The 23,096-nt window shown below is 39.2% G+C and overlaps 1 protein-coding gene across 1 annotated transcript; it reads right to left on the bottom strand.

Annotated features, from left to right (window-relative positions):
- Positions 1–5,618: 5,618 nt before the first annotated feature.
- Positions 5,619–16,629, bottom strand: sc5d (sterol-C5-desaturase). The gene is made up of 5 exons (XM_042007769.1): positions 16,568–16,629; positions 15,669–15,886; positions 12,473–12,605; positions 12,285–12,385; positions 5,619–6,217 (listed from the first exon to the last, which is right to left on the bottom strand). The coding sequence occupies exons 2-5, from the start codon at positions 15,876–15,878 to the stop codon at positions 5,753–5,755; spliced, it is 909 nt and encodes a 302-aa protein (XP_041863703.1). The 5' UTR covers positions 15,879–15,886; positions 16,568–16,629; the 3' UTR covers positions 5,619–5,752.
- Between the last annotated feature and the right edge of the window lie 6,467 nt (positions 16,630–23,096).

Here is a 23,096-nt window from a genome sequence, read left to right as displayed (position 1 = left end):
AAATAAAAAGGATTTCAGATCAACTCTCCTACTATCGATAAGGTTTATTTAAAATAATTTTTAACTCTCTAAGACAGGGATCCCCAACTCCAGTCATGTCCCACTGTCCTGCAGACATTAGGTGTGTCCCAATTCAGGGTCTGCGCACTTCGAAATGCGCACACAACATAGGCTACAGAGTGTCCTCCGTAGTCCACACACTTCGAAGTCCACTTAACGTTCGTGAAATGGGACAGCCTACCCAGCCAACAAGAATTTCCCATAGCAACAACACAGGACGTTGAATCGCTTAAACCTCTGAAATTACTCATAGGACACGTCAGTGGACGCTGAACACCGACCGGCAACACCGACAGTATAAAGAAAGAAAAAACAAACAAACAAACAAAAAAAAAAAACACAGCCTAAGGCTCTGTTTTTCCAGCTAGTACACACTTCATTAACCCAAGTCCATGAATATCATATTACTGAATTCTAATGTCACCATTTAACAAACATGCTTTAAATGTACTTGGTTTTGTAACGTTTATACTAAAGTGTAGTTGAAAAAGCATACTTAAAAAAAAAACTTTATTTAAACTTAATACGACTCTTCTGAGCTCGGTTGCTGATTCGCCACAGTCTTGTGCGCAATGAATTCTGGGAGAAAAGAGGCCGTGAAGGATGCATCACCAGCATCCTTCGTTTGGCCAAACGAAGGGTGGATTCGGAGGGTCCTTCAAATTCTGTGAATTGGGACAGTACTTCGTGCACTGCGATGACGTATGTGGCCGACGAATCCGCACTTCGAAGAGTGCAGACCCTGAATTGGGACACACCTATTTCCTGTTTCCCAACTCAGTTTCAAGCATCTGTTGCCATGGTGATACAGCCCATGAAGAAGTGGACCAGAGGGCTGTTTCAAGAAACTGACATAAGGGATTAAGCTAGGACAGTAAATGGAATTATATGCGCTGTATCCCCACATCATTGCATGTGGAACTGGACCGACGCACACCTCTTCCAAACCTGACCCTGACATGCACTCCTGCTACGCAGACGGTTACGCGGAGGTACTACCTTGTGATTGGTCCGTTTGGGATCATGCATTACCGAATATCTGGATCTTCTCACCATGGTAACCACAGTTTTTAAAAACAATAACCAGTGGATCAAGTTGATAATCGAATTATTTCTTCGATTTCTTCCACAAGCTAATACATACACTGAACCATCCTCAGCGCTGTTGTTTTAAAACAGAAAATACCTACCGAACTGAAGTGAACCATCAAAAGAACTCTGACCTAATGAGTTTACCGGCCGATACCACCCATGCTGCCATCTTTAGATTAGGAGGAGAAACTGCAACACGGCACCAAATTGACGCTTCCCCCTATCCTTGAGTGCAAGAGCAAACTCACCAGCGTCAGTTAAGCAGTAGCCGACTGCACGCAGATGCCACAGGAGTATAAATCCACCCTAACACTGCACCTTTTTCCACATAATGCCTATGGCAGACAGAAGAAGTAATTCCTACCTATCCTGAAAGTTTTGTCAGGCTATATATATGTTGGTATAGGAGGAATAGATATTTCAGTACTGATGCGCACATCACTACTATTTTTTCTTGTCAGATAATTACTTAGAACAAATCGTAGGCCCATTCCCACTTGTCCCATTCACTGGGATACCAGCCCAAGAGTAATGCGGCCAACCGGAATCCTCCTGAACGTCTGAATTAGCCACTGTGGCATTGCTCTGATGTGTATTTCAGCATGAGAAATTGGAGGTGTGGCATGACAGCGTGTGAAGCTACTCAAATGCATGAGACTCACGGCCAATGCGTGAGAGTTGGCAGCCATGGGGTAATAATAAGTATTGATTACTGTCTGTGTATGTTATCAAAGCTTTATTTTTGGAAGTAGCAGAGAGACATTTATCAGTTTTACATTTTCGACAGAAACGAGACTGTAAACACACCAGCAAATACATTTACAGGCTATATTTAGTGACCAAAATTTAAATAATACCTGTAATGTGTGTCTTTAATTTGACAACGGACAACCCTACGATTAGCAGCTGTGAATCTGAGCGAGTGGCCATGACTTATGGAGTCCCCCAGGGGTCAGTCCTTTTACCTCTTATGTTCAACTTGTATAATGCTCCATTTGGGTCAAATATTACATAACTTTAGCATTAATTATCGCAGTTATGCAGATTGTACACAACTTTATGTCTGTCACCAGACAACTGCAGCCTAATGGACTTACTGTGTCAGCATCTGGAGCAAATTAAAACCTGGATGAGGGAGAATTTTCTACAATTAAATGAAGGCAAAACTGAGATTAACTGTGTGGTAGCAAAGAGAAGAGGGTCAGCACTGGTCAATCCTGGAGGCTCAGGCTCCTAAAATCACCAATCAAGTTGGTAGCCTTGGAGTGTTGATAGACTCAGATCTGACTTTCAGCAGCCACATCAAAGCTGTCACTAAAAAGCTTTTTACCAGCTCAGAAACATCAACAGAAATAAAGGTTTTGTCTCCCAGAAAGACCAAGAGAAACTCATCCATGCATTCATCTCCAGTAGGCTGGATTACTGTAATGTTTTTTTAACAGGACTTCCTAAAAAGAGCATTAAACACCTGCGGCTCATCCAGATGCTGCTGCTATCCGCATGTAGGTCTTTTTATCTTCAGCTTTTGGTCTCTTACTGATGATTGTCATCTTTGTTTTCCTGTAAAAGCTTCATGAAATTCTCTTTTGTGTTTCTGTACAGGTGTAGCAGTTGGTTTCTGGTTTGTTTGGATTGAATATTGAGTATCTTTGTGACCTCTGTCTTTTATCTATTCTCCTTTTTCATTCTGTTCACTCTTCATTCTACTTTAACTCCCCTCCGGTCAGGTCCAGCAATATTATATAAATTCCATAATTAGAAAAAAAAAAAAAAAGAAAAAAATCAGATCATCAAGAGGAGCCTTATACCCATAAAGCTCCTCTTGGTAAAGAAAATTTGTTTGGCACAACACAGCAACCAGACCATCATTCTGCTGCTACCATGCTGGACAGAACAAGCTACAAACAAAACAGAAGAAAAAAGAGAAGTTCTTTAAAGCACATTGACCACACTGTACAGTCTTATTTACATTTCTTTACTTTTCTTAAAATGGAAGCCATGGAGAAATTAGGGAAATGAATTAATGAAGAAACTTTTTATCTGTGCACAAGAAAGTAAAAACCGTCAAAGAGATACAGAACGAAAAATAAAAATTGTTTTAAATATATTCATGTAATAATAACCCGTTGAAGCATCTTAAATTCACTGTATTTTTTTTCTGAATTAATGACAATAAAAAAATCAGTTTGACTTATAAATTGAGTAATATGTAAAATATAAATTTGTACCTACATACTAAAAAAATAAACTAAACATCTTATTTGTTTTTCTGAATTCATGAGATACCTCAAAGTTTTATGACCACCTCTCACCTGCAGGATGTTTGTTTTAGAGGAGATTTTAAAACATTGATGTATGTTGTGTATCAGGATAAGGCAAAAAAAAAAAAATAAATAAAATAATCGGGATATCCCCATGGGGTTTCCGACTCTTAGTTTGAGAACCACTGCTCTAGAAGCTTAACAATAGGATAAAATGTGAAATGTGTCTGAAATCATTTATGTAAAACAGAAGTTTAGTTTGAGCTCTAAGAAGAGCAGCTTTTCTAAACTCAGGCTGTTATGTCGCCTTTATCGCTCTAAAGCTAGGTTCACACAAAAAAGTCCTTTACATGTTTACATGCTTTTAAAAAGTCTTTAGCATCTTGTTTTTAATAATGAAATCATTGGCAAGGTCAGAAAGTTTAGAATTATTAATCATGTTTTAAAAATTTCTTTTATTTCTTAGTAAATCCTCAAGTTTGTTATTATACAAACATATTGAGTTCAATCATATCAAGACACAGAGATTACGTATCTTTCGCACCCAATTTCAGCTCTGAAAACTAATTTCCAGACTCCCAGTTCCCATTGAAAGACTACAAAAAAAAAAAAAAAAAAAAAAAGACATTTAACTTGAAAAAAATCTGACTAGGATCATTTAATATAATTTAATATAATCTGCCTGCACAGTGAAATAATTACACTTGGTAATACTCCTAAAATAATAAAAAAAAAATTCTAGCCAAGTGAAAAATATTTCAAAACAAGTGGTGAAAGACTTATTTTCCCTTAAGGCTCGATACTTGGCCTGTATTGTGACAAGAAAATTGAGGCAGTTACAAATGACTGATACTTGGGAATCTGGTTGCAAAACAGAAGTTTGAAAACTGTTCTAAACACAGATTGTTATCTCTCTAAAGCCAGTTTCACACTTAAAGTCGTTTACATGTTTACATATACACGGCTGATCACACAGAATTACGTTTCCTGTCAGGCTTGTCTGCCTGATCTCCATCACGCAGCTCCAGCTGTCAAGCAGACAAGTTTCTCTTATTGTTGGGGTTACCTGCAGTTTCCACCGGGTCCGTGTGTGCTGCGCTCTGGCTGCACAGCGGTTTCGTTCCAACCTCCACAGCGGGTCTGTTCACAACGAGAGCATGCCCACGAAGGCAGTCCACCTACCTGGATCTGCGAAATCGCGAAATCACAGGAGAACTGGAGAATCTTGTGATTCTCCATTTCCAGGATAAACATTTCATCGTCCATGACAAAAAAACAAAACAAAAAAACTAAACAAAAAACACAGAGACACCGTCACTCAGTGACGTAATGTTTAAATGGTTCAGCGAGAGCTCTAGTGCACAGGGGCTTTTATTGTGAAAAATATACCGGATGCTTCTACACTGCTCCCGTGTCGTATTTCCTGTCTGGCCCTATCTGAACTGCTGAGCTTGACGAGTTCTGGACACATTCTCCATCAAAAACAGACTCGGTGTATATGTTTAGCAGAGAGGCTCTGCGGCGCCCAGTGGGAATCGACCCATTGACTAAAATGGCTGCAAATAGCTGTGGAGGCCACGGTGCAGCTGGACCGTGGAACCTGTACCCGGTGGAAATTGGTCTTTACTCTACATCAGGGCTTGGTGCTACGAAGGCCGCAGTCCTGCAGGTTTAACATGATCCCTGCTCCAACACACCTGGCTGAAATTAATAAACAATTGTACAGAACTTCATCAGCTGTTGGAACCATTACTTTTGAATCAGGTGTGTTGGAGCAGACGAACACTGAGAACCTGTAGGACTGCGGCCCTTGTAAGACTGAACTAGGTAGTCTGCTCTACGTGATACAAGCAGCTCCTGGTGATGCAGTCTGCTCTGCAGGAAAAGAAACCAGCAGCTTCTCTGTCTGGACTCTACTGATATTGCATGCTGGAAACATTGAAGGAACGTGAGTGTTAGGGCCAAACCACTGATTTGTGTCAAATCTGGCTTCAAATTATGTGACATGAAGAGGACTTTAAAGTTAGCATTGCAGCTTAGCCACAGTTACTTGTCACAGTGGCTGTGCAGCAGGTCCAGTTTTCTGATGCTTCAGGTCTGTTAGCTGCATTAGTTGTGGGTACTTAACTTTTGCTTATTTAAACAATGATCCAGCTCTACATGCCAGCCTGCCCCTGACCAGTTGGCACTATTTTTATGTATCTCAAAGCTCAGTCATGTTACACAATCTGATTTTAAAGTCTCACAGAAGTTTTTTTTTGGCAAACACAAACTCAGATTATTCTCATCGAGGTTTTCCTGCTGATGCAGCACATTGTCTCACCTACAGCGATCAACTGTTACTCCTCCTTACATGTGACCCCTCTGTGAGCATTTCCGTTCACTTCCTGTTTCACCTTCGTTCTGTCATTTCCCAACTTTCCCTCTGCTAGAAGCTTCTGGATCAGCTCGAGGGGACCCTTCCCCATCAGGGCCGACGGGTGCCTGTAGGAGCCTCCCAGGCGGTCCCACAGCGTGAAGTACTGGCCGTAGTTGTAGTCGAAGAAGAGGTGGTGGTCGGTGTGGTGAGCTGCGCCATTGATGACGCTCGTCAGGGCACTGGGAACGCGATAGTCTCCGTCGTGGATGGAGATGGTCCAGATGTTGACAAAAATGTAAAGAACCAGGTAGAGGACCTTGTGGAGGGGGAACAGGAAGGGGTAGATGTGGTACGGAAGGCCCTGCATGAAGCCGTCGACTGGATGAAAGGCATGGCTGGCAAAGGGAGAGGGAATCTTCCAAATGTGGTGTGGTTTGTGGAACAGCTGTTGGAGACCAAGGGGCAAACGGACCAATTAGTTTTATTATGATTATTATTTATTTATGGTAAATAAATTAGACAGATAGAAACAGGAAGCAGGGCTGTGATCAAACTCCTCATCTGTTTGATTTTAAACAGAAGGATAACTGATTTATGAAAAAACTATTTTCCTCTAAATTGCATACATGAATACAGGCACTGAATAATTCAAATCTGTCAGTAATTTAGTAAAATCAGCAATAAATACTTAAATAATATGCCATTAATCTACATAAAACATCAGCTTATTTTAAATAAAAACAAAACTTTTTTTTCCACCATGTGATTTATTACATCATGTCTCTTTACTGCACAGCATCACTGATTAATTTTATCCATCAACCTCAACCAATCACACCTGGTGGGCGGGGTTAACGCAGAGAGTGTTACCATGGCTTTGATTACTCTGGTCTGAATTTAAGGCTACGGCTAATGGCATCTTCTTTTTGATTTTCTATAGTATTGTTTTGTTTTTTAAAACTAAAGTAACTAATAGGTATAGCCACCAAACATCTAGATAAATACTGCCACCTAATGTGTTGGAGTATTCCGACTGGCTCTGTGGGAATCTTTTATTTGGGAATGATTTATAGTGACTTTTGGAGACAACTAACCTATCACGTGTCACAATCTGTTGATGAGTTGCAGCTCAGGGAACAGACAATAATTAAAAAACAATTATATATATTTTCAAATTAAATTACCTAAAAACATGTTGAATTAATTATAAATTTGATAAATTATTTCTGAATTTATATCCACTTTTTATTAACTACTGACATATCTAAGTAATTATACAGTACTGTGCAAAAGTTTTAGGCAGGTGTGTAAAAATGCAGTAAACTAGAAGTAGGGCTGGTCAAATGATCACAATGATCGCCATAAATTCTTGGTCGATCACGATAATCAGCTGTGAGCCTATTTACTTGATCAAACATGGCGGAAATGTGCGCAACAGCAGCCAATGAGAGTCGCCCTTTTCCCGCTCCACTTCCAGAAGTTGCTGGAGAAGTTCAAGCTAGGCGAGCAGAATGACCAAACGTGAAGATGTGGGCAGAAAAATAGACGCCAGACATGATGTTTGCAGCCATTATGCTGTAAGAGCAGGCTTCAAAAGTTTTGCTTCGGGTCAAATTCAAAGGGACTTTCGGGAGAGCCTGCTGTCGGGTGTGTGCCTTCACAAGTCACATGCATGCGTATATATATATATATATATATTAGTGCTGGGCAACGATTAAAATTTTTTAATTGCGATTAATCGCATGACATGCTTCAATTAATCGCATTGTTACGCGCAAAATGTCTTTTTCCTTTACAAGAAGGCATCTGGCTATATAAAGAAAATGCAGTAAATTCTGGTTTACAAACACTACATCAGGGGTCTCTAAACTGCGACTCTGGAGCTGCAAGTGTCTCTCTGGACCTTCCACAATACCTCTAAATACGTGGCTAAAATATTTTTTTAAATCTATCTTTTGTGTCATTAGGTTGGAGACTTTTTTTTTACTTTACATAATTTTCCACAAATATCTACATCCCTTAGAAAAAAGTCTGTCCATCCTCTTTTTATGTTTTTCTTTATTTTAAAACCTGAAAATTGAAAAAAAATGTGGTTCTTCAAAAAGAACAAATATCCTATGGTCTCGTAACATTTGCAGCTCTAAAGGAATTTTATTTAGCTGGCTGAGGGGAAAATGGCTTTTTGGATTGGAAAGGCTGCAGACCCCTGCACTAAACACATGAACAGGTTTAGCAGCAGTTTTCTCTTTAAACAGCAACAGTTAAAATAATTCTTCATATATGTTTATAAAATAAAATATTTATGACAATGAAGGATGAACTGTTCAGGATTTACTAACTAAAAGGTAAAAAAATCAGCAGGATGGATTTAAAGCTGTGAAGCTGCTTCCTTCTAAACACAGAAGGAACAATATGTGATGAATATCAGCATCACAGCTTCTAGATGGTGAGGAGAGAGAAATATTCACAATATGCACAATAACTTCCATCCATGCCCCTTCAGTGCTTCATCATCCAGATTTTTGGCCTATAATTTCTATTAACTTTCATTTTTGGCTTGACTGTTTAGCTTAACACCTCTGCACCTGCAGCCTCCGCTACCGGGAGTTAAGGGGTTTAACGTCTCGTTACCGGGTGTAGCGTCAGGTCTTAAATGTAACTATAAACATGTGTGGATCCACAGAAAGTCCAGAATCTCCGCTACCAGCTCAGTAAAACCATTTCCATGACCACCAAACACAGTTAAGACAACAAAGTCCGAAAAATATGTAAACACAGATGATGTCTCTCCATGAACACGGACGACTCCTCAACTGACAGCTCACATCTCACAGCTTCCACAGCTGCAAGTTTCATCTCGCTACGACCAAGATTCACCGAACCAGAGGCAGAAGAAGGCCCGATTTATGCTTTATGTTTGTAAAAGTCAGAAAGCATGTCTTACCTTTGCTGTCTTGCCTAAATTAAAACCGCATTTAATAAAAAAATAAGAATAAATAAAAAGTTTCTCATTGTCTTTTGGGAGCAGTTTCCTGTCCAAAAATCACAATGTTCTGCCATCTGCATGGGTTTAGACAGACAAAGAGAAACGTCGGTTCTTCTTCTTTCTTAAGTTCCAGACAGAAAACGTCTCTTCATTTTAATAAACCTGCTCTCTCCTGATTACATCAGACGCACCGCTGCAGCAGGGAAGAGAGACATTTCTGTCATCAAAGCCAGGGGTCAGCAAAAAAAAAAAAAAAGGCTAACGCGCGATTAAAAAAATTAATGCCATTAATTAAGCATTGCATTTTATATATACATATATATATATATATGTATATATGTGTGTGTGTGTGTGCGTGTATATATATATATATATATATATATACATTCAGGCAGGATGTAAACTGTAAAGCATTTTTTCATACCTGACTAAAACCTTTGGACAGTCTATTTGATTTGTTATTTATGTGTTCATTACTTCATTAACAACACATTTAAGCTGTTACTGATACATTCATTTATTTATTTAATGTGTTTTTTTCTAATTTTATTAAATTAATAACATATTAAATCACTTATTCAATGCTGAATTTTTGCATTTCATTCATGTCTTTCACTTCTGACTTAGTTATTAAATCCTCAACTTTGTTATTTTACACACGTTAAGTTAAATCATTTCACTGAGACACTGTTTAAGATCACGTATCTGTCGCTATTAAAACTTATTTCAAGACCTCCCAAACCAAGATTCAGACTAGGATCATTAAATATAATCTGTCAGCACAGTGAGATAAATACACTGTGTAAGACTCCAGAAATACAAAAACGCTTCTAGGCAAGTGAGAAATATTTTAATTAAAGACTCATTCCCCTCAAGGTTCGATACCTGGCCCATATTGTGACATCTCAAGGGGAGAAAATGAGGCGGTTACAAACGACCTGGCTGGATGAGTGTTTTCATGTCATTTAGAAAACATGGTTGAACTCACACTGAGGTTCAGGGGTTGTTTTTCACTACGAGCCAGGAAAGGTTTGGTTTTATCTACATTTCTGCCAGTTCTTGATTATAATGACCAGCTAGTTTCTTAAAAAAAATTAACTAGTTAGTTAGTAGTTACTTCATTCAAAAAGTAACTCAGTTATCTTGTTGATTAGTTACACCAAAAAGCAATGTGTTACTGTTAAAAGTAACTTATTAGGCTACAGTTTTGTACGAAACATAAAACAAACTCAACCACAAGGTCATTTTTCAACACCAAGTAGGTTTAGTAGTTACATAATAGTTGTCGTTACTGTTAAAGCCTTGAACCGTATGGCTCCATCATAAGTAAAAAAGCTGCTACACCAACATGCTCCAGTCAGAGCTCTGAGGTCTTCTACCCAGATCTTCCGGGAGCTTCTACATTCCAGGAATAAATCCAGCTGGATGCTGATGTGCTCTTCGTTTCTATGTTAAGCGTACATAACGCGCTGTCATTGTAAACAAAAATTAATTTAAGACTCTCAAATTCAGCTTTTCAAGATTTTGTGTGTGACTGTGAGTGTGTATGTCTGTGTGTGTGCGTGTGAGAATGTGTGAGTGTAACTGACACTTTGTCTGTGACTCACGTTCAGTGTTGGGAGTAACGCGTAACTTTGTAATGCGTTACAGTAACGATATTACTTCTTTGGGTAACGAAGTAAGTGCGTTACACTTAAAATATCGTTAACAAAATTACTTTAATGGACTACAGTAATGTGTTTTTCTGCGTTACTTGAGCCGTGTTTGCCTATGTTATATGTGTTATATCTTTTTTTTTTTTAAATTGCATTCTATTTTATACTTTACTTGCACATTATTGCCTCTATTTTACTTTATACCTGTATATATTATATCTTAGTGCTTATCCTGCTTTACTGTCGGTGTTGTATCGCTGCTGGTACCCAAATTTCCCTGAGGACTCTCCAAAGGTATTAATAAAGTATTTTCTATTCTATTCTATTCTTTTCTATTCTATTCTATTCTATGTGTAAAGTTCTGATCTGTTTTAAGTGTTACACGCATGCTGCTGCCTGTGTGTGTGCTTGCCTGGGCATGTTGCCATAGAGATCGATTGCATGACGTAGCTGATTGTGCGCCAACTAATAAGAAAGAAAAATGAAGCTGGAGAGTCGGAGATACGGTCAGTGGCAATATTCACTTTATTTTCAGTTCAGTCCAGTTTCAGGCAAACTTGTGGTGAAAAAACCTGCTCGCTGTCAGTGGAAGGAGTCCTTCAGCAGCAGACCCGCCTAAACAAGCTAAACTTTTTTCAACATTTCCTGGAGCGCAGCAGCCGGTAAGACAGAAATTAACAAGCTAGTTGCAGGTTCATTGTAGGAAATATGCTCCCCCTGTCGACTACTGAATCGCCCAGGTTTAGAAAAACACTAGATAAAATGAATATGAGACAAGTGTGCTGATTTCTTCCCACAGACAGGGATGTTGTTTTTATGGTTTCAAAGCCATTTTGTTTACAATATACAGTAAAAACTCTGCAGACAGGCAGTGGTGATTCGGCTATGATGTTTGTCCATGTCTACATGGTGAATTAAGAAACGGTAAAGTAATAAGTGGTGGCTTTACTTTTCAAACGCAGTAACGAGTAAAATAATTTCATTACAATTTACAGAAGTAATGAGTAACTAGTAACTAATTACTTTTTTAGAGTAACTACCCCAACACTGCTGACGTTCCCTCCCCATGCTGCTCGGCCTGACTGAAGCTTCTCTTTCCGGAGAGGGGGGCAGAGAGGCTACCTGGTCCAGGTACTCCTGGTTAGCCTTCTCGTTCACATGGACTTTCTGATTCGTGGGTTTCCCTTCCACATATTGTACCACCTGCTTCTTCTGCAAGGGACTTTTATTTTTGACATGGTCCCAATGAAAGAAATCCCAAACAGGACTCTGCTGCTTTCTCCAGACTTTCTCTGTAGCATCACGCTAGCAGGCGCGGGCGGACACGCCGTTGACACGTGACGACACGTACCTTCAGGTGCCGTACGACGCAGACACCTGGCGTAAATCCAGCAGAGCGAAGTAAATAGATTTCATATCAACCCCGAGGGCTTATGTATGAAATAAATTTACAAAAAAACAAAAATGAAGGACATAATTGCTTTCATTTTAGTCCGTTTTGTAAACACACAATACAGTTTCAATTAGTTTTCATTTTTTTAAACTGTCGTTTTTATTTTTATTTCAGTTAATGAAAATGTTTTTTTAATTATAGTTTTTGTTTTTTCGTTAGTTTTCGTTAACTATAATAACCTTGGTGTGGTCTAAGCTAACGGACTGGGACTGGGAAGTTGACGGACTTGTTTTTGTGTGTGCTGTAGTTCTCAGAGCACTGAGGATGAACACATGCTGCCACGGCAACCACAGGATATAATCAGCGTGTTTTAGCAGGTTTACACCTGTTTAAAAACATTTAAATATGCTAATTTTGGTTCAACAGTGGTATTACTGTATATAAATACACAAACAAAACAACACAAAGCTTTACACACCTTGTAAATAAGCTTATGATGTAGAAAGCGGTGAATCCAGTAGATACACATGTCGGTGAAAAACAGGAAGGAGATCATACTCAGGAAAAGGCCCGGCCAACCTAAGCGCAGAGGAGAGGTCAGCAACAACATTTGACAACAAGAAGAACAGTAAACAAACAAACAAACATGCAGATTGCATAGCTTACCCAGCGGGGAGTCACTGACATGGTCGTACAGTTTGCTGTATCCTCGAACTTCAGCGAAAAACAGGGCCACTGTGGGGATGCTGATCCAGGGCAGAGACGTCATTGCATATTTGATCTCTCTCTTTACCTGATTCTACAAAAAATGAGATAAACAACAACATATGTCACACGAAGCCAAAGGACATCAACACAGTCAGATACAGAGAGAATAAGCAACAATGGGCTGAGATCCAAACATCACTGGAGCTGCATCACTTTACTGTATCTAACATGACTGACTGCTGGTATTGTTACTGCGTTGTCACCTCATTGTGTTGTATCTACTGGTCTCTAAAAGTCTTTCTTAACACAGGCTGATTCAGGCAGGATGTAAACTGTAAATCCTAGAAAAGATCAATTTCTGTCGTATTTTTCTGTCACACCTTTCAACTTGTTTGATTGAATCCCGGTGAAAGATGTAAGATCACGATCAGGAGAGAATCCATCTTTCTGGGCTGCAAGCTGAAAGGCTTAAAGAACAGTAGTTCCCATCAATGAGGACACTTTACTGTCAGCTAAGAATGGGCTTCAGGCGTGACAACAGTCAGCAATGGCACCTCCTTTGGAAGTTCATATTGATTCAACTGAATTGGTTAAAGGTGTTTTTGCTCTTTTTCTAACTGGTTTTCTAAGAATCATTAATTTCCCAACTGGTAATGTGGTCTTGATCTGATTGGCTCATCTTCATCCTTAAAAGGTGGCATTAGATGATGCTTTTTCCCAGTTTCCATGAAGGTTCCAAATGGTTCTTTGTTTTGGCCTGATCCTCTCAGGTTCAGTTCTAGAGAGCTGCAGCCTGCAGGTTTTCAAAGTTTCCTGCTCCAACACACCTGATTCTAATGAAATGGATCCAACAGCTGTTCAATTCTGCTCAGTGACTCATTCAGGGGTTCAAACAGGGAAACATCTTAAACCTGCAGGACTGCTGCTCTCTAGGACCAGACTTGCTTACCCCTGGCCTAGAAATATGTTTGTTTTTGTTGTGCACATAATTTGGGGTCGCGCTGGAGGATTTGCTCCATCCATGTGCGGTAAATCAGCATCTACAGAAACCGGCACGTCAGGAAGGCCCGTGTGGTCAAAGTAAATAATCTGCTTGGTGAATGTGCACACAGAGCCTCATGCTCATCCACAAATCATCTAGTTCATGAGGTTAACTGAAGTTTATTGCTGATGCTACCAGTGAGAAGACATGCTGCTGGGAGGAGGTCAAACATCTCACAGAGTGGTGTTTGGAAAACAACTAGGTACTGAATACCCCCAAGACTCAGGAGATCATCATGGACTTCAGAAGATCTAAAAAGACAACATAATCCTCACTTTACATAAACAGGGAATAAGTGGAGATTGTGCAGAGAATCAAACGTCTGGGTTTTCAAGTTGCCAGTGATTTCATACAGTTCCTGAACAGGAAGTTGAAGCTGGATGAATGGCTTATTCACATCCTGGTGAACTTCTGCAGGAGCATAAATGAGAGCATCGCCTGTCAGGGTGGCACAGTGTGGTTTACCAGCTAAACCCTGTGGTAAAGGCAGCGCAGAGGAGTGTGAGAGCGACACTCCCAGATCTGCATGCTGTGTATGCCAGCAGCACAGGCAGAGACTTGACACACCTGGATCCCCACCTGTCCACACCAAACCATCAAAACCTTCTCATCTTTTTACTTTGGCTTTTAATCCTAGAGAGCAGGATCATTAGGCTAGGCCTTTTAATTTATTTTTATTTGTTTTTTTTACTGTTTTATACTGTTTGTTTTATTATGATTTGATGCTTTATTTGTTGTTATTTTATCTGTACAGCACTTTGGGTACCCTGGGGTATGAGAAGATGCCATATAAATAAAGGTTGAATGATTGATTGAAAACCTGTACAAACAGATTAAGGAGCAACTTCTTTCCCTGGGATGTAGCCTCTTTTAGCCCCCCACTCCTCGCACGCACACACACACACATACACACACACACACACACACACACAGACAGAGCGCACGTTGGAAGTAGTCGCATCAGCTGCCTGTAAATCATACCGATATATCTGCTTTAAGATCAGCTCTTATTTAATAATAAGAGCAGCAGGAGGAGACACTTTAGATGCTGTCGTGTCAGTTTGTACTCCATGTTTGCGATATAAACATTTGTATATCCCACGTAAAACTTCTCGTGATGCATCAAGTATATCAGATATATCGTCCAGATCTAGATGGAACATTATGCAACTACACTGACCACGTATGACACACTGTTATTTAACTGGGACATCATGGGCAATTTAACATGGCTCGATCTAAATGAGTGAACCACTTATTTTCATGACCGACTGCAAAATCACAAATTCATTCATTCATTTGTTCGTTCATTCATTTTTTATACCACTTATTCATTTTTTATACCATTTATTCTAATTCAGGGTTGCGGGGAAGCAATTAGCAGAGGAGAGGCAGGTCCACCTGGACAGGTGGCCAGTCCATCACAAGACTACAAATGTGAATTTGCAATGTACATATATGTGTAGTACACACATATTAGATCTATTATTGGCTCTTATAACATTAAAGACGATGAGCATAAACTACAAAATACAATAGAGAGTAAATTAAAGCAATAATTAAATTATTCTATGTACACTTCAATAACTGGCAGGCGTTCTTATAACTATCTCCAACTATCTCCAACTATCTTATAACTATCTCCAACTATCGTATAACTACCTCCAACTATCGTATAACTATCTCCAACTATCGTACAACTATCTCCAACTATCGTATAACTATCTCCAACTATCTTATAACTACCTCCAACTATCGTATAACTACCTCCAACTATCGTATAACTACCTCCAACTATCTTATAACTATCTCCAACTATCGTATAACTATCGTATAACTATCTCCAACTATCGTATAGCTACCTCCAACTATCGTATAACTATCTCCAACTATCTTATAACTACCTCCAACTATCGTATAACTACCTCCAACTATCGTATAACTACCTCCAACTATCTTATAACTACCTCCAACTATCGTATAACTACCTCCAACTATCGTATAACTACCTCCAACTATCTTATAACTATCTCCAGCCCGAGCAGACACAAAGTTCAATACATTACAGGTTTATTACCAGATCAATCATAAAGGGATACGAAGGCTTTATACCTCTAAGAAGTGTGGGTGTTTCATCAGGTTGTGGTCAAAGATGAAGTAAAAGCTTATGGCTCCAAGGCCCAGATACAGGATTGCAGCCCCAAGGTTTGTCAGCACCATGAGGCTGATGATCTGCCGAAGGGCCCCGTCTTCAGGCCACGATGCGGGGTAGACATATGGAGTCAAGACGTAATAATCAGCAACGTTCAGCACCAGATCCATGTCTGAATCTGGATATTAGGGACAGGAAGAAAGTGATATGGTGTTGAATATCACATCAGGATACCACCTAATTATCAATCTACCTTGTGTAATTTTTAAATGTAATGGTTTCTACTTTTCTATTCTTTTGTGCGCTGAAAGTTAAATTATTCATTAGAAAACATTTCTAACAAAATTATGTTAAAGTGCTTCTTATGCTCTGCAGCTCAGGTCAGCTGCCGAGGAAAGTTTCTGATTGCACATACGCTACAGGACATTTAACATGCTTAAAAACTAATCGTTTATTTATCCATGTGTAATTTTAAGGTACAACGTTTACTCAAACACAGATTATATAAAAACATTTCGCCATAGTTCTACTAAAAATAGGTCAACAACCATTTCTTATCTAATTTTCCATAACGAAATGTTCATTTACTATTTTATTTAGGCCATTTTAACATTAAGTGAGCACATAATAACTGGAAGTTTAGCCAAACACTCAGGTAACTCAAACCTAAAAACAAAAGTTATCCAGATGTCAAATTTCATAACTTCCTTGTTGACCGTTAGGAGTAAAAATGATATTAAGAGTGAGACATTTTCTTGATTTAACAAACACAAAGGCTGTTAATGTGTAGTTTTATCCTGCTGTTTTAACGTGTTAGCATAAAGTTATATCGGCTACTTCTAATCGGAGATAAACGTACCTTCACCAGGTTGATTGTGTCCTGCAACAACGCCAGGGGGTGTGTACTAAACTTAAAGGCAAGGCGAGCGACCTATCAGTACAGAGTTGCGTGTTACGTCTTGTCAAATGAATCCAATCGGTGATGAGCTTCTAATCACAGCAGGTTTGTTCTGATTTCTGATTGGCCAGTTGAAGCATCTGCTCATGGCGTTACAGAAACTGTGGATATAGAAGTGAGAGGGGCTTTAAAGCACCCCAGAAAGGATTTCCACTTACTTTTTTCGTATTTTCTGTCTTCCGAAACTGCAGATTTGCTGTGTGACATTTGTACCAAAATCAAGATGACGGTCTTTACTTTTTAATAAGTAGTAGTACAAAAGATGGTTTAAGTTTTAAACTGTAGTTTAGTCCATTGGTTGTTCATTTTACCTGAGAAAATTCACAAATGAAATTTTAGATTTGAAGAAGACACAGAAAATGTCGACACGTTAGTCCCCGAAGTTTGCACAAAGAAGCTGTAAATCCATCAGTGATTTACAGCTCTTAATTAATATTTTTTTTTTCCAAATTTGATGCCTTTCAGCTTTGAAGGACAAATAAAATTTTAGATTTTATCATTGACAGGCGTGTATTTCAGTAAAGTAAGAAAGGTTGTTATGACAGATTTATTAATGAAATTATTGTGCCACATAGTGTACATATGTCGCGTTTCAGCAATAATGACTAGGCTGCAAAATGCTAACAAGATGCCCCCAGGGCATTATTATTAATGTATTCATTTAGAACAAAAATGTAAAATAACAAATTAAGCTGAACGATGCTAACATGCCTGCATATAAACCAGCAATATGTCACCTGCAGTATCAACATGGTTGTGTTGCACATAAGAAGAGACCATTTCTGTATCCTGGGAAAATCAGCTAAATATGAAAGTGTATTTGAATAGTGGGAATAGTGGTCAGTGTTCTTATATATAAAAAAAAATAAATAAATAAAAAAATCACATTTGAACTTAATTTACCTCTATTTTAGCCAGGACCTTTGTGGGTCATTTATGTCTTTTAGGTGTATTTTTAACTAAAAATCCTCACATTATATCTTAATAAATGTTCAGACATTTCTCACTAAATGATAGAAATAAAATAGAATATTTTACCATAAACATGAGCTAAATTACAAATTTGGTGGAGGTGACAGAATGTTTTAGTTCTGCTTACAGTGACACCTGTCCAGCCACTAGATGTCAGTAGTGTTACAAGGCAGAAACAGAAGTCCCAGCCTATGTAGGAACACAATACATTGGAATCTATGAAAAAGACATAAGACCACATTATGGTTCATGAATGTACCAGGAAACAGACTGTAATATCCATAAAACATTTTTCAGAAAGAAAATCTGTTATTTGTGATTGTTTTCTACAGCTTGTTTTCCTCCTTATTGGGTGTAAAGTCTGTTTTTTGCAGAAGCAAACTTTCATTTATAGAAATACATTACAGTATGTGTTAAAAAAACATTTTCTTCTGAATGTGAGTCAGTTGTTTGGTCTTTTCTTTCTGTTCTAGCCTCGCTGAACCATCACTCAGCTATCCAGCAAGATAAACGCCTCCAGACAGAGAATCATGAACACCCAGCTGAAGCTTAGACTTTATAGAATGGTGTGAAACTGAAACACAGATTTGCACATGTATGAACAGAAAATAATATTTTTGAATGCAGTCACACAAAAATGCATGACTTCCATTTAAAGAGTAGCAAGACTGAAATAATATGCAACTATCAAATACTATCAAACTTTACTTTGCCTTAAATAGAACAAAATCACGTATAAATGTGTTTTAACACAATTTAAATAAATGTTAGCTAAGCCAAAAACTGTAAGCTGGATTAACTGGTACAAATGCATTTTACACTGTTTGAAGGCGTGAAATAACATCATCACTGACATTTGACATCTAAAGGTTCAACAGTTACAGAGATTAATGCTAAATCAAATGTCTTACAGGGAATATTAGAATGTAATGTAATTAAAGTTTATTTATGAAGCCCTTTTTACAGATAAAAATCACAAAGTGCTGTACATAAAATGGCTGCAATAAAACAACTAATAATTTAATAAAATAATAACAAACATTAACAAAAAGCTTTATTGAATGAAATAGTCTTCAGCTGCTTTTTAAGAGTCCAAGGAGTCAACCACATGGAGGGACACGAGCAAGTCATTCGAGTCTGGGGGCTACAGCCTGGAGAAGGCAGGTCTCCCTGGGTTTTAAAACAGGTCTTGTGACCTTTAGAAGGTTCTGGTCTGCAGACTGAAGGGTACGCCCTGAGTAGTAGGGACACAGCAAGTAGTAATAAACTGGGGGCCTGACCATGTAATGCCCGAAAAATAAAAACTAAAATTTTAAAGTCAATACGAAATTTGACTGGAAGCCAATGTAGTCTTGATAAAATAGGGGTGATGTGCGCGGTTCTGGGTGTACCTGTCAGTAGTCGGGGCAGAGTTCTGTACAAACTGAAGTCTGTTGAGAGACGCCTTATTATACAATTGAAAACAGAATTACAATAATCAATATGAGATTAGATAAAATGTATATACCTTCATGTATGTGTAAAGAAGCCATGTTTGTTTGACTGACACAACTTCTACTTCAGAGTTTGGTGTTTGTGAAGAGTTGTCTAAGAATCTGTGAAGGCGTCTCCCTCTGTGCGCTGACAAACATGAAACAATCAAGATATCCATGGAGAAGCAACCCTCACGCTGAGTCCAAGATAAGCTGCTGCTCATCATCTCCTCGGTATACAACAACAGTGGATGCATCATTTTGAGGAATCTAATCAAAAACTGGAGAAACTTGTCAAAGTGTAGCCTCACCTCAGCTTTTTAACTCAATCATACATTTTTATTATCCTCTTTGTTTCTGCTTTTGGCTGCTGCCATTAGTGGTCAGCGCAGTGGATTAACCTTCTGTAGCTTCCTATCAAACACCTGCATGTCCCTTATCACATTCATAAACCCCCTTTTCCTCTTTTTCTATTTCCTTTGAGCTCTATTTTAAATAAGATTCTTCCACCATCCACCAAACTTCTCCTGAGCTATATCTCTAATGTTCTCCTTTCTGTATATCCTCACCACTTCTAATCTCAATTTTTTTACACCCACACCTCCTGTCTTTTTATCTCCATTTCTGGTCCCATTTTGCTGGCAAGCAACTGTTGCAAATAATTTCTCACATACATCTTCATTCAGAACTTACAGGAACTACACTCACTTTATTTAGTCCGCCTTGGTAGTACCATGTTGGATTTCCTTTTTACCCCAGAACTGCCTTAATTCTTGGTGTGACAGGTGGATCCAGGTGGTGGAAACCTTCCTCAGAGGTTTTGCTTCATATTGACATGACATCACACAGTTGCTGCAGGTTTGTCGGCTGCATCCATGATGAGAATCTCCCGCTCCACCACATCCCAAAGCTGCTCTATTGGATTGAGATCTGGTGACTGTGGAGGCCGTTGGAGTCAAGTGAACTCATTGTCAAGTTCTAGAAAGCAGCTGGAGATGATCTGAGCTTTGTGACATGGTGCATTATCCTGCTGGAAGTAGCATCAGAAGATGCTACACTGTGGTCATAAAGGGATGGACATGGTCAGCAACAATACTCAGGTAGGCTGTGGTGGTTAAACCAGGCCACGTTGGTACGAAGGGGCCCAAAGTGGGCCAAGAAAATATCCCCCACACCATTACACCAGCAGCAGCCTGAAGCGTTGATTCAAGGCAGGATGGATCCATGTTTTCATAATGTTTCATCCAGATTTTGAGCCTAGCATCTGAATGTGGAGCTGAAATTGAGACTCATCAGACCAGCAACGTTTCTCCATCTTCTATTGTCCAGTGTTCGTGAGTCTGTGTGAATTGTAGCCTCAGTTTCCTGTTCTTAGCTGATAGGAGGCACCCGGTGTGGTCTTCTGCTGCTGTAGAACATCTGCTTCAAGGTTGGAGGTGTTCAGAGATGCTATTCTGCAGATCTTGGTTGGAACCAGTGCTGATTTAAAGGTGTCGGATGGACCAATCCCTGCTAACACATTAAAGCCACTTCAGGCTAAAACATATGCCTCAGTATTTGCAGGAGGAGCCGCCACCAAACACTTGCAAATCAAATGATGCTTCATCCGGTGTTCATTAACTAAATTGACCTGCATCCTCTGACCTCATCAAAAGCTTTGGATCAGACCATCCTGCATATAAACCAGACAAACTGCCACGAGAACCACTTCACCTCCTCTTAGGACTCTGTCACTGCAGGGCACAGCTGTGGCTATTTTGGATCTTTAGGGTTGGGGCTACATCTGCTCATAAATAACACAGTCTCATAAAAAATTTCATGAAATACAAATTAACTCTGAAACACAGATCACATTGTATGAATTCTGCTAACAGATTTTTCTTCCAACATCACTGGATTTAAAACCTCTGGCAACAAAAGATGGAATCAAATCTGAATGAACACCCAGAGGATGTTCATTCAGATGTTCATTCCAGAGTTCCTCTTTCCCACTTCGAATAACTGAAGAACAAAATCCCATGAAAATGCTGGTGACCCAGCTTTCCACAAGCACTTAAACGCACCATCTACACAACAAAGCTTTGAAGCTCCAATGAGAGTTACAACTCTCAAATTTGTGCAGTTGTATACTGTTTGTGAATGCAGGTTTGTCTGAGTGCACTAGGGTATTCATGCACTCGTATTTACAGTTTTTGTCAGTCGCTCTGGTACATTTCTTAAATCATCCTCTACATTTGCAAAAAAGTAAGCGCATTTCTCAAAACGATTCATACAAATACAAAACACCATGGATCACCTGCAAAAACCAGTCTCTTGCTCAAAATCCTTAGTTTATCTCTCAAAAGTAAATAGCTATGTCAATGAACATGTCAGTGCCATGAGAATGGAGGGATGTTCTGATGTAAACTAAAGTTTTAATGACAGTTATTGTAAATAATAAGTTTAGTGTATGTGGAACATTGATTGAAAGAGACTGGACAAGAGTCACATTTACACTTTTACTGTTTGTAATTAATTTGTTGACAGACCATGTCATTGCATTACGAAAAGGAAAAGACAGCACTGCATAGCACAAATAAGAAAGTAGAAATGTGAACATAGGAAAATCTCCTTAGGGAAAACTGTACATGCAGTGCTGTGAGAATTACAGTCTTCCTACTCTGTTCCTACTGATGTTCCTGCCTGATGGGCCACAAATTCCCCAGAAGGGTCATCTGTGTATGTGGCTGGCGATCATATACTTTCCATCTCAATACTGAGAAAAATTCCTCAAAGGGTTTAAGGAATGGGGAGTAGGGTAAGAGGGACTCCATCAGCATCCTGCTGTGGGTCGCCAATCATTGCATGATGATATTGGAGTGATGGAAACCGATATTGTCCCAACTTTCACAATCTTTGGCAACTCATCTGCAGTCTAACCCTCTCTTGTTCAGGGATGAAATCCCTGTTGAGAGGGTCTAAAAAGGTGACAAAAAGCCCTGCACTGTACGGCCCAATAACGGGAGCACGTTAGCACACCATTCTCAGAGATAGCAGCACTGATGCTTATGTTGTAACCATGGGTGCTGTAAGAATAAGAAAACCTTTATTAGTCCCTCAGTGGGAAAATTGCTTTTTCCTACTCTGTGGCCAATGAGATTTAGATGAAGCTGTGCGGTGGTTCACTTGCTTCCAGTTCCATTATACACTATATCCAGAAGACACTAAATGTGTTTTATAAATTACAGGCATTCTAATTGTGGACAAGATACAGTTACATCAAATGTAAACAGCACATATCGCATCTTCTTTTCTACAGCCAGAGCAAATGTGTAAAGGTCACACTTACTGTACGTTATAGCACTATACAACGTTTTACTGTTTACTGTGAGGTACAGTTACTGCATGCTGATGCTTGCTTTATCTGTACATACTGGTAGTGGCTCCTTTACACTTTCACCATTTCATTACTGTGCAGCTGCTTCATATTCATTTGGTGTCCTTTCAGCGCCCTGTCAGTGGTTGAGAAGCTGACTGTTTGGATGTTTTCAAAGATGTTGTTGTCCTCCATAATAGCCTTTTTTTTTAATCTCCCTAAGGCTAATGGTATTGTTTTTTTACAACCATAGTGCAAAAAGCCTCCTCCTGTTCAGGTGTGAAAAGGGGCCCTCTGCCTCTTGTGAAGTTGTCTTGTAATCCTAGGTGGAAACTATGTAAAAATGCAAAGCACAAAATTGAACAAGATAAAAATGTCACTGTATAAATATACTAGCTGTGTATTGTAAAATACAAGTGGAATACTGTAATACAGTATACGAATGTGTAGGGCTGAAGGGGCGGGGGGGGGGGGGCTCAGCAGGCAATGCACAGATCTTGCAGTGAAATGATTTCCCTGTGACCACATTATCTTGGAAGACCCTACAAGGGTCTAAAACCCCAGACAACACATTCAGTAACACAATAAGATGGCTCCCTTGTATCGAAAGGAGCCAGGTGAGGTGGCTTGA

The sequence above is a fragment of the Melanotaenia boesemani genome, chromosome 15 (genome assembly GCF_017639745.1).
Source record: "Melanotaenia boesemani isolate fMelBoe1 chromosome 15, fMelBoe1.pri, whole genome shotgun sequence".
In the NCBI taxonomy this organism is placed as follows: domain Eukaryota; kingdom Metazoa; phylum Chordata; class Actinopteri; order Atheriniformes; family Melanotaeniidae; genus Melanotaenia; species Melanotaenia boesemani.
The sequence above is the reverse complement of the archived record's forward strand: the minus strand, read 5'-3'. Positions and strand labels throughout refer to the sequence as shown.

Bases quoted from the DNA above. Each gene is read 5' to 3' on its own strand.
- sc5d (XM_042007769.1), bottom strand. From the start codon at position 15,878: ATGGATCTGGTGCTGAACGTTGCTGATTATTACGTCTTGACTCCATAT. The intron at 12,606-15,668 runs GTATAAAGCCTT...CATTTTTTGTAG, and splicing joins AACACCCACACTTCTTAGAG to AATCAGGTAAAGAGAGAGAT. The intron at 6,218-12,284 runs GTGTGTAAAGCT...GGTCTCCAACAG, and splicing joins ATCATAAGCTTATTTACAAG to CTGTTCCACAAACCACACCA.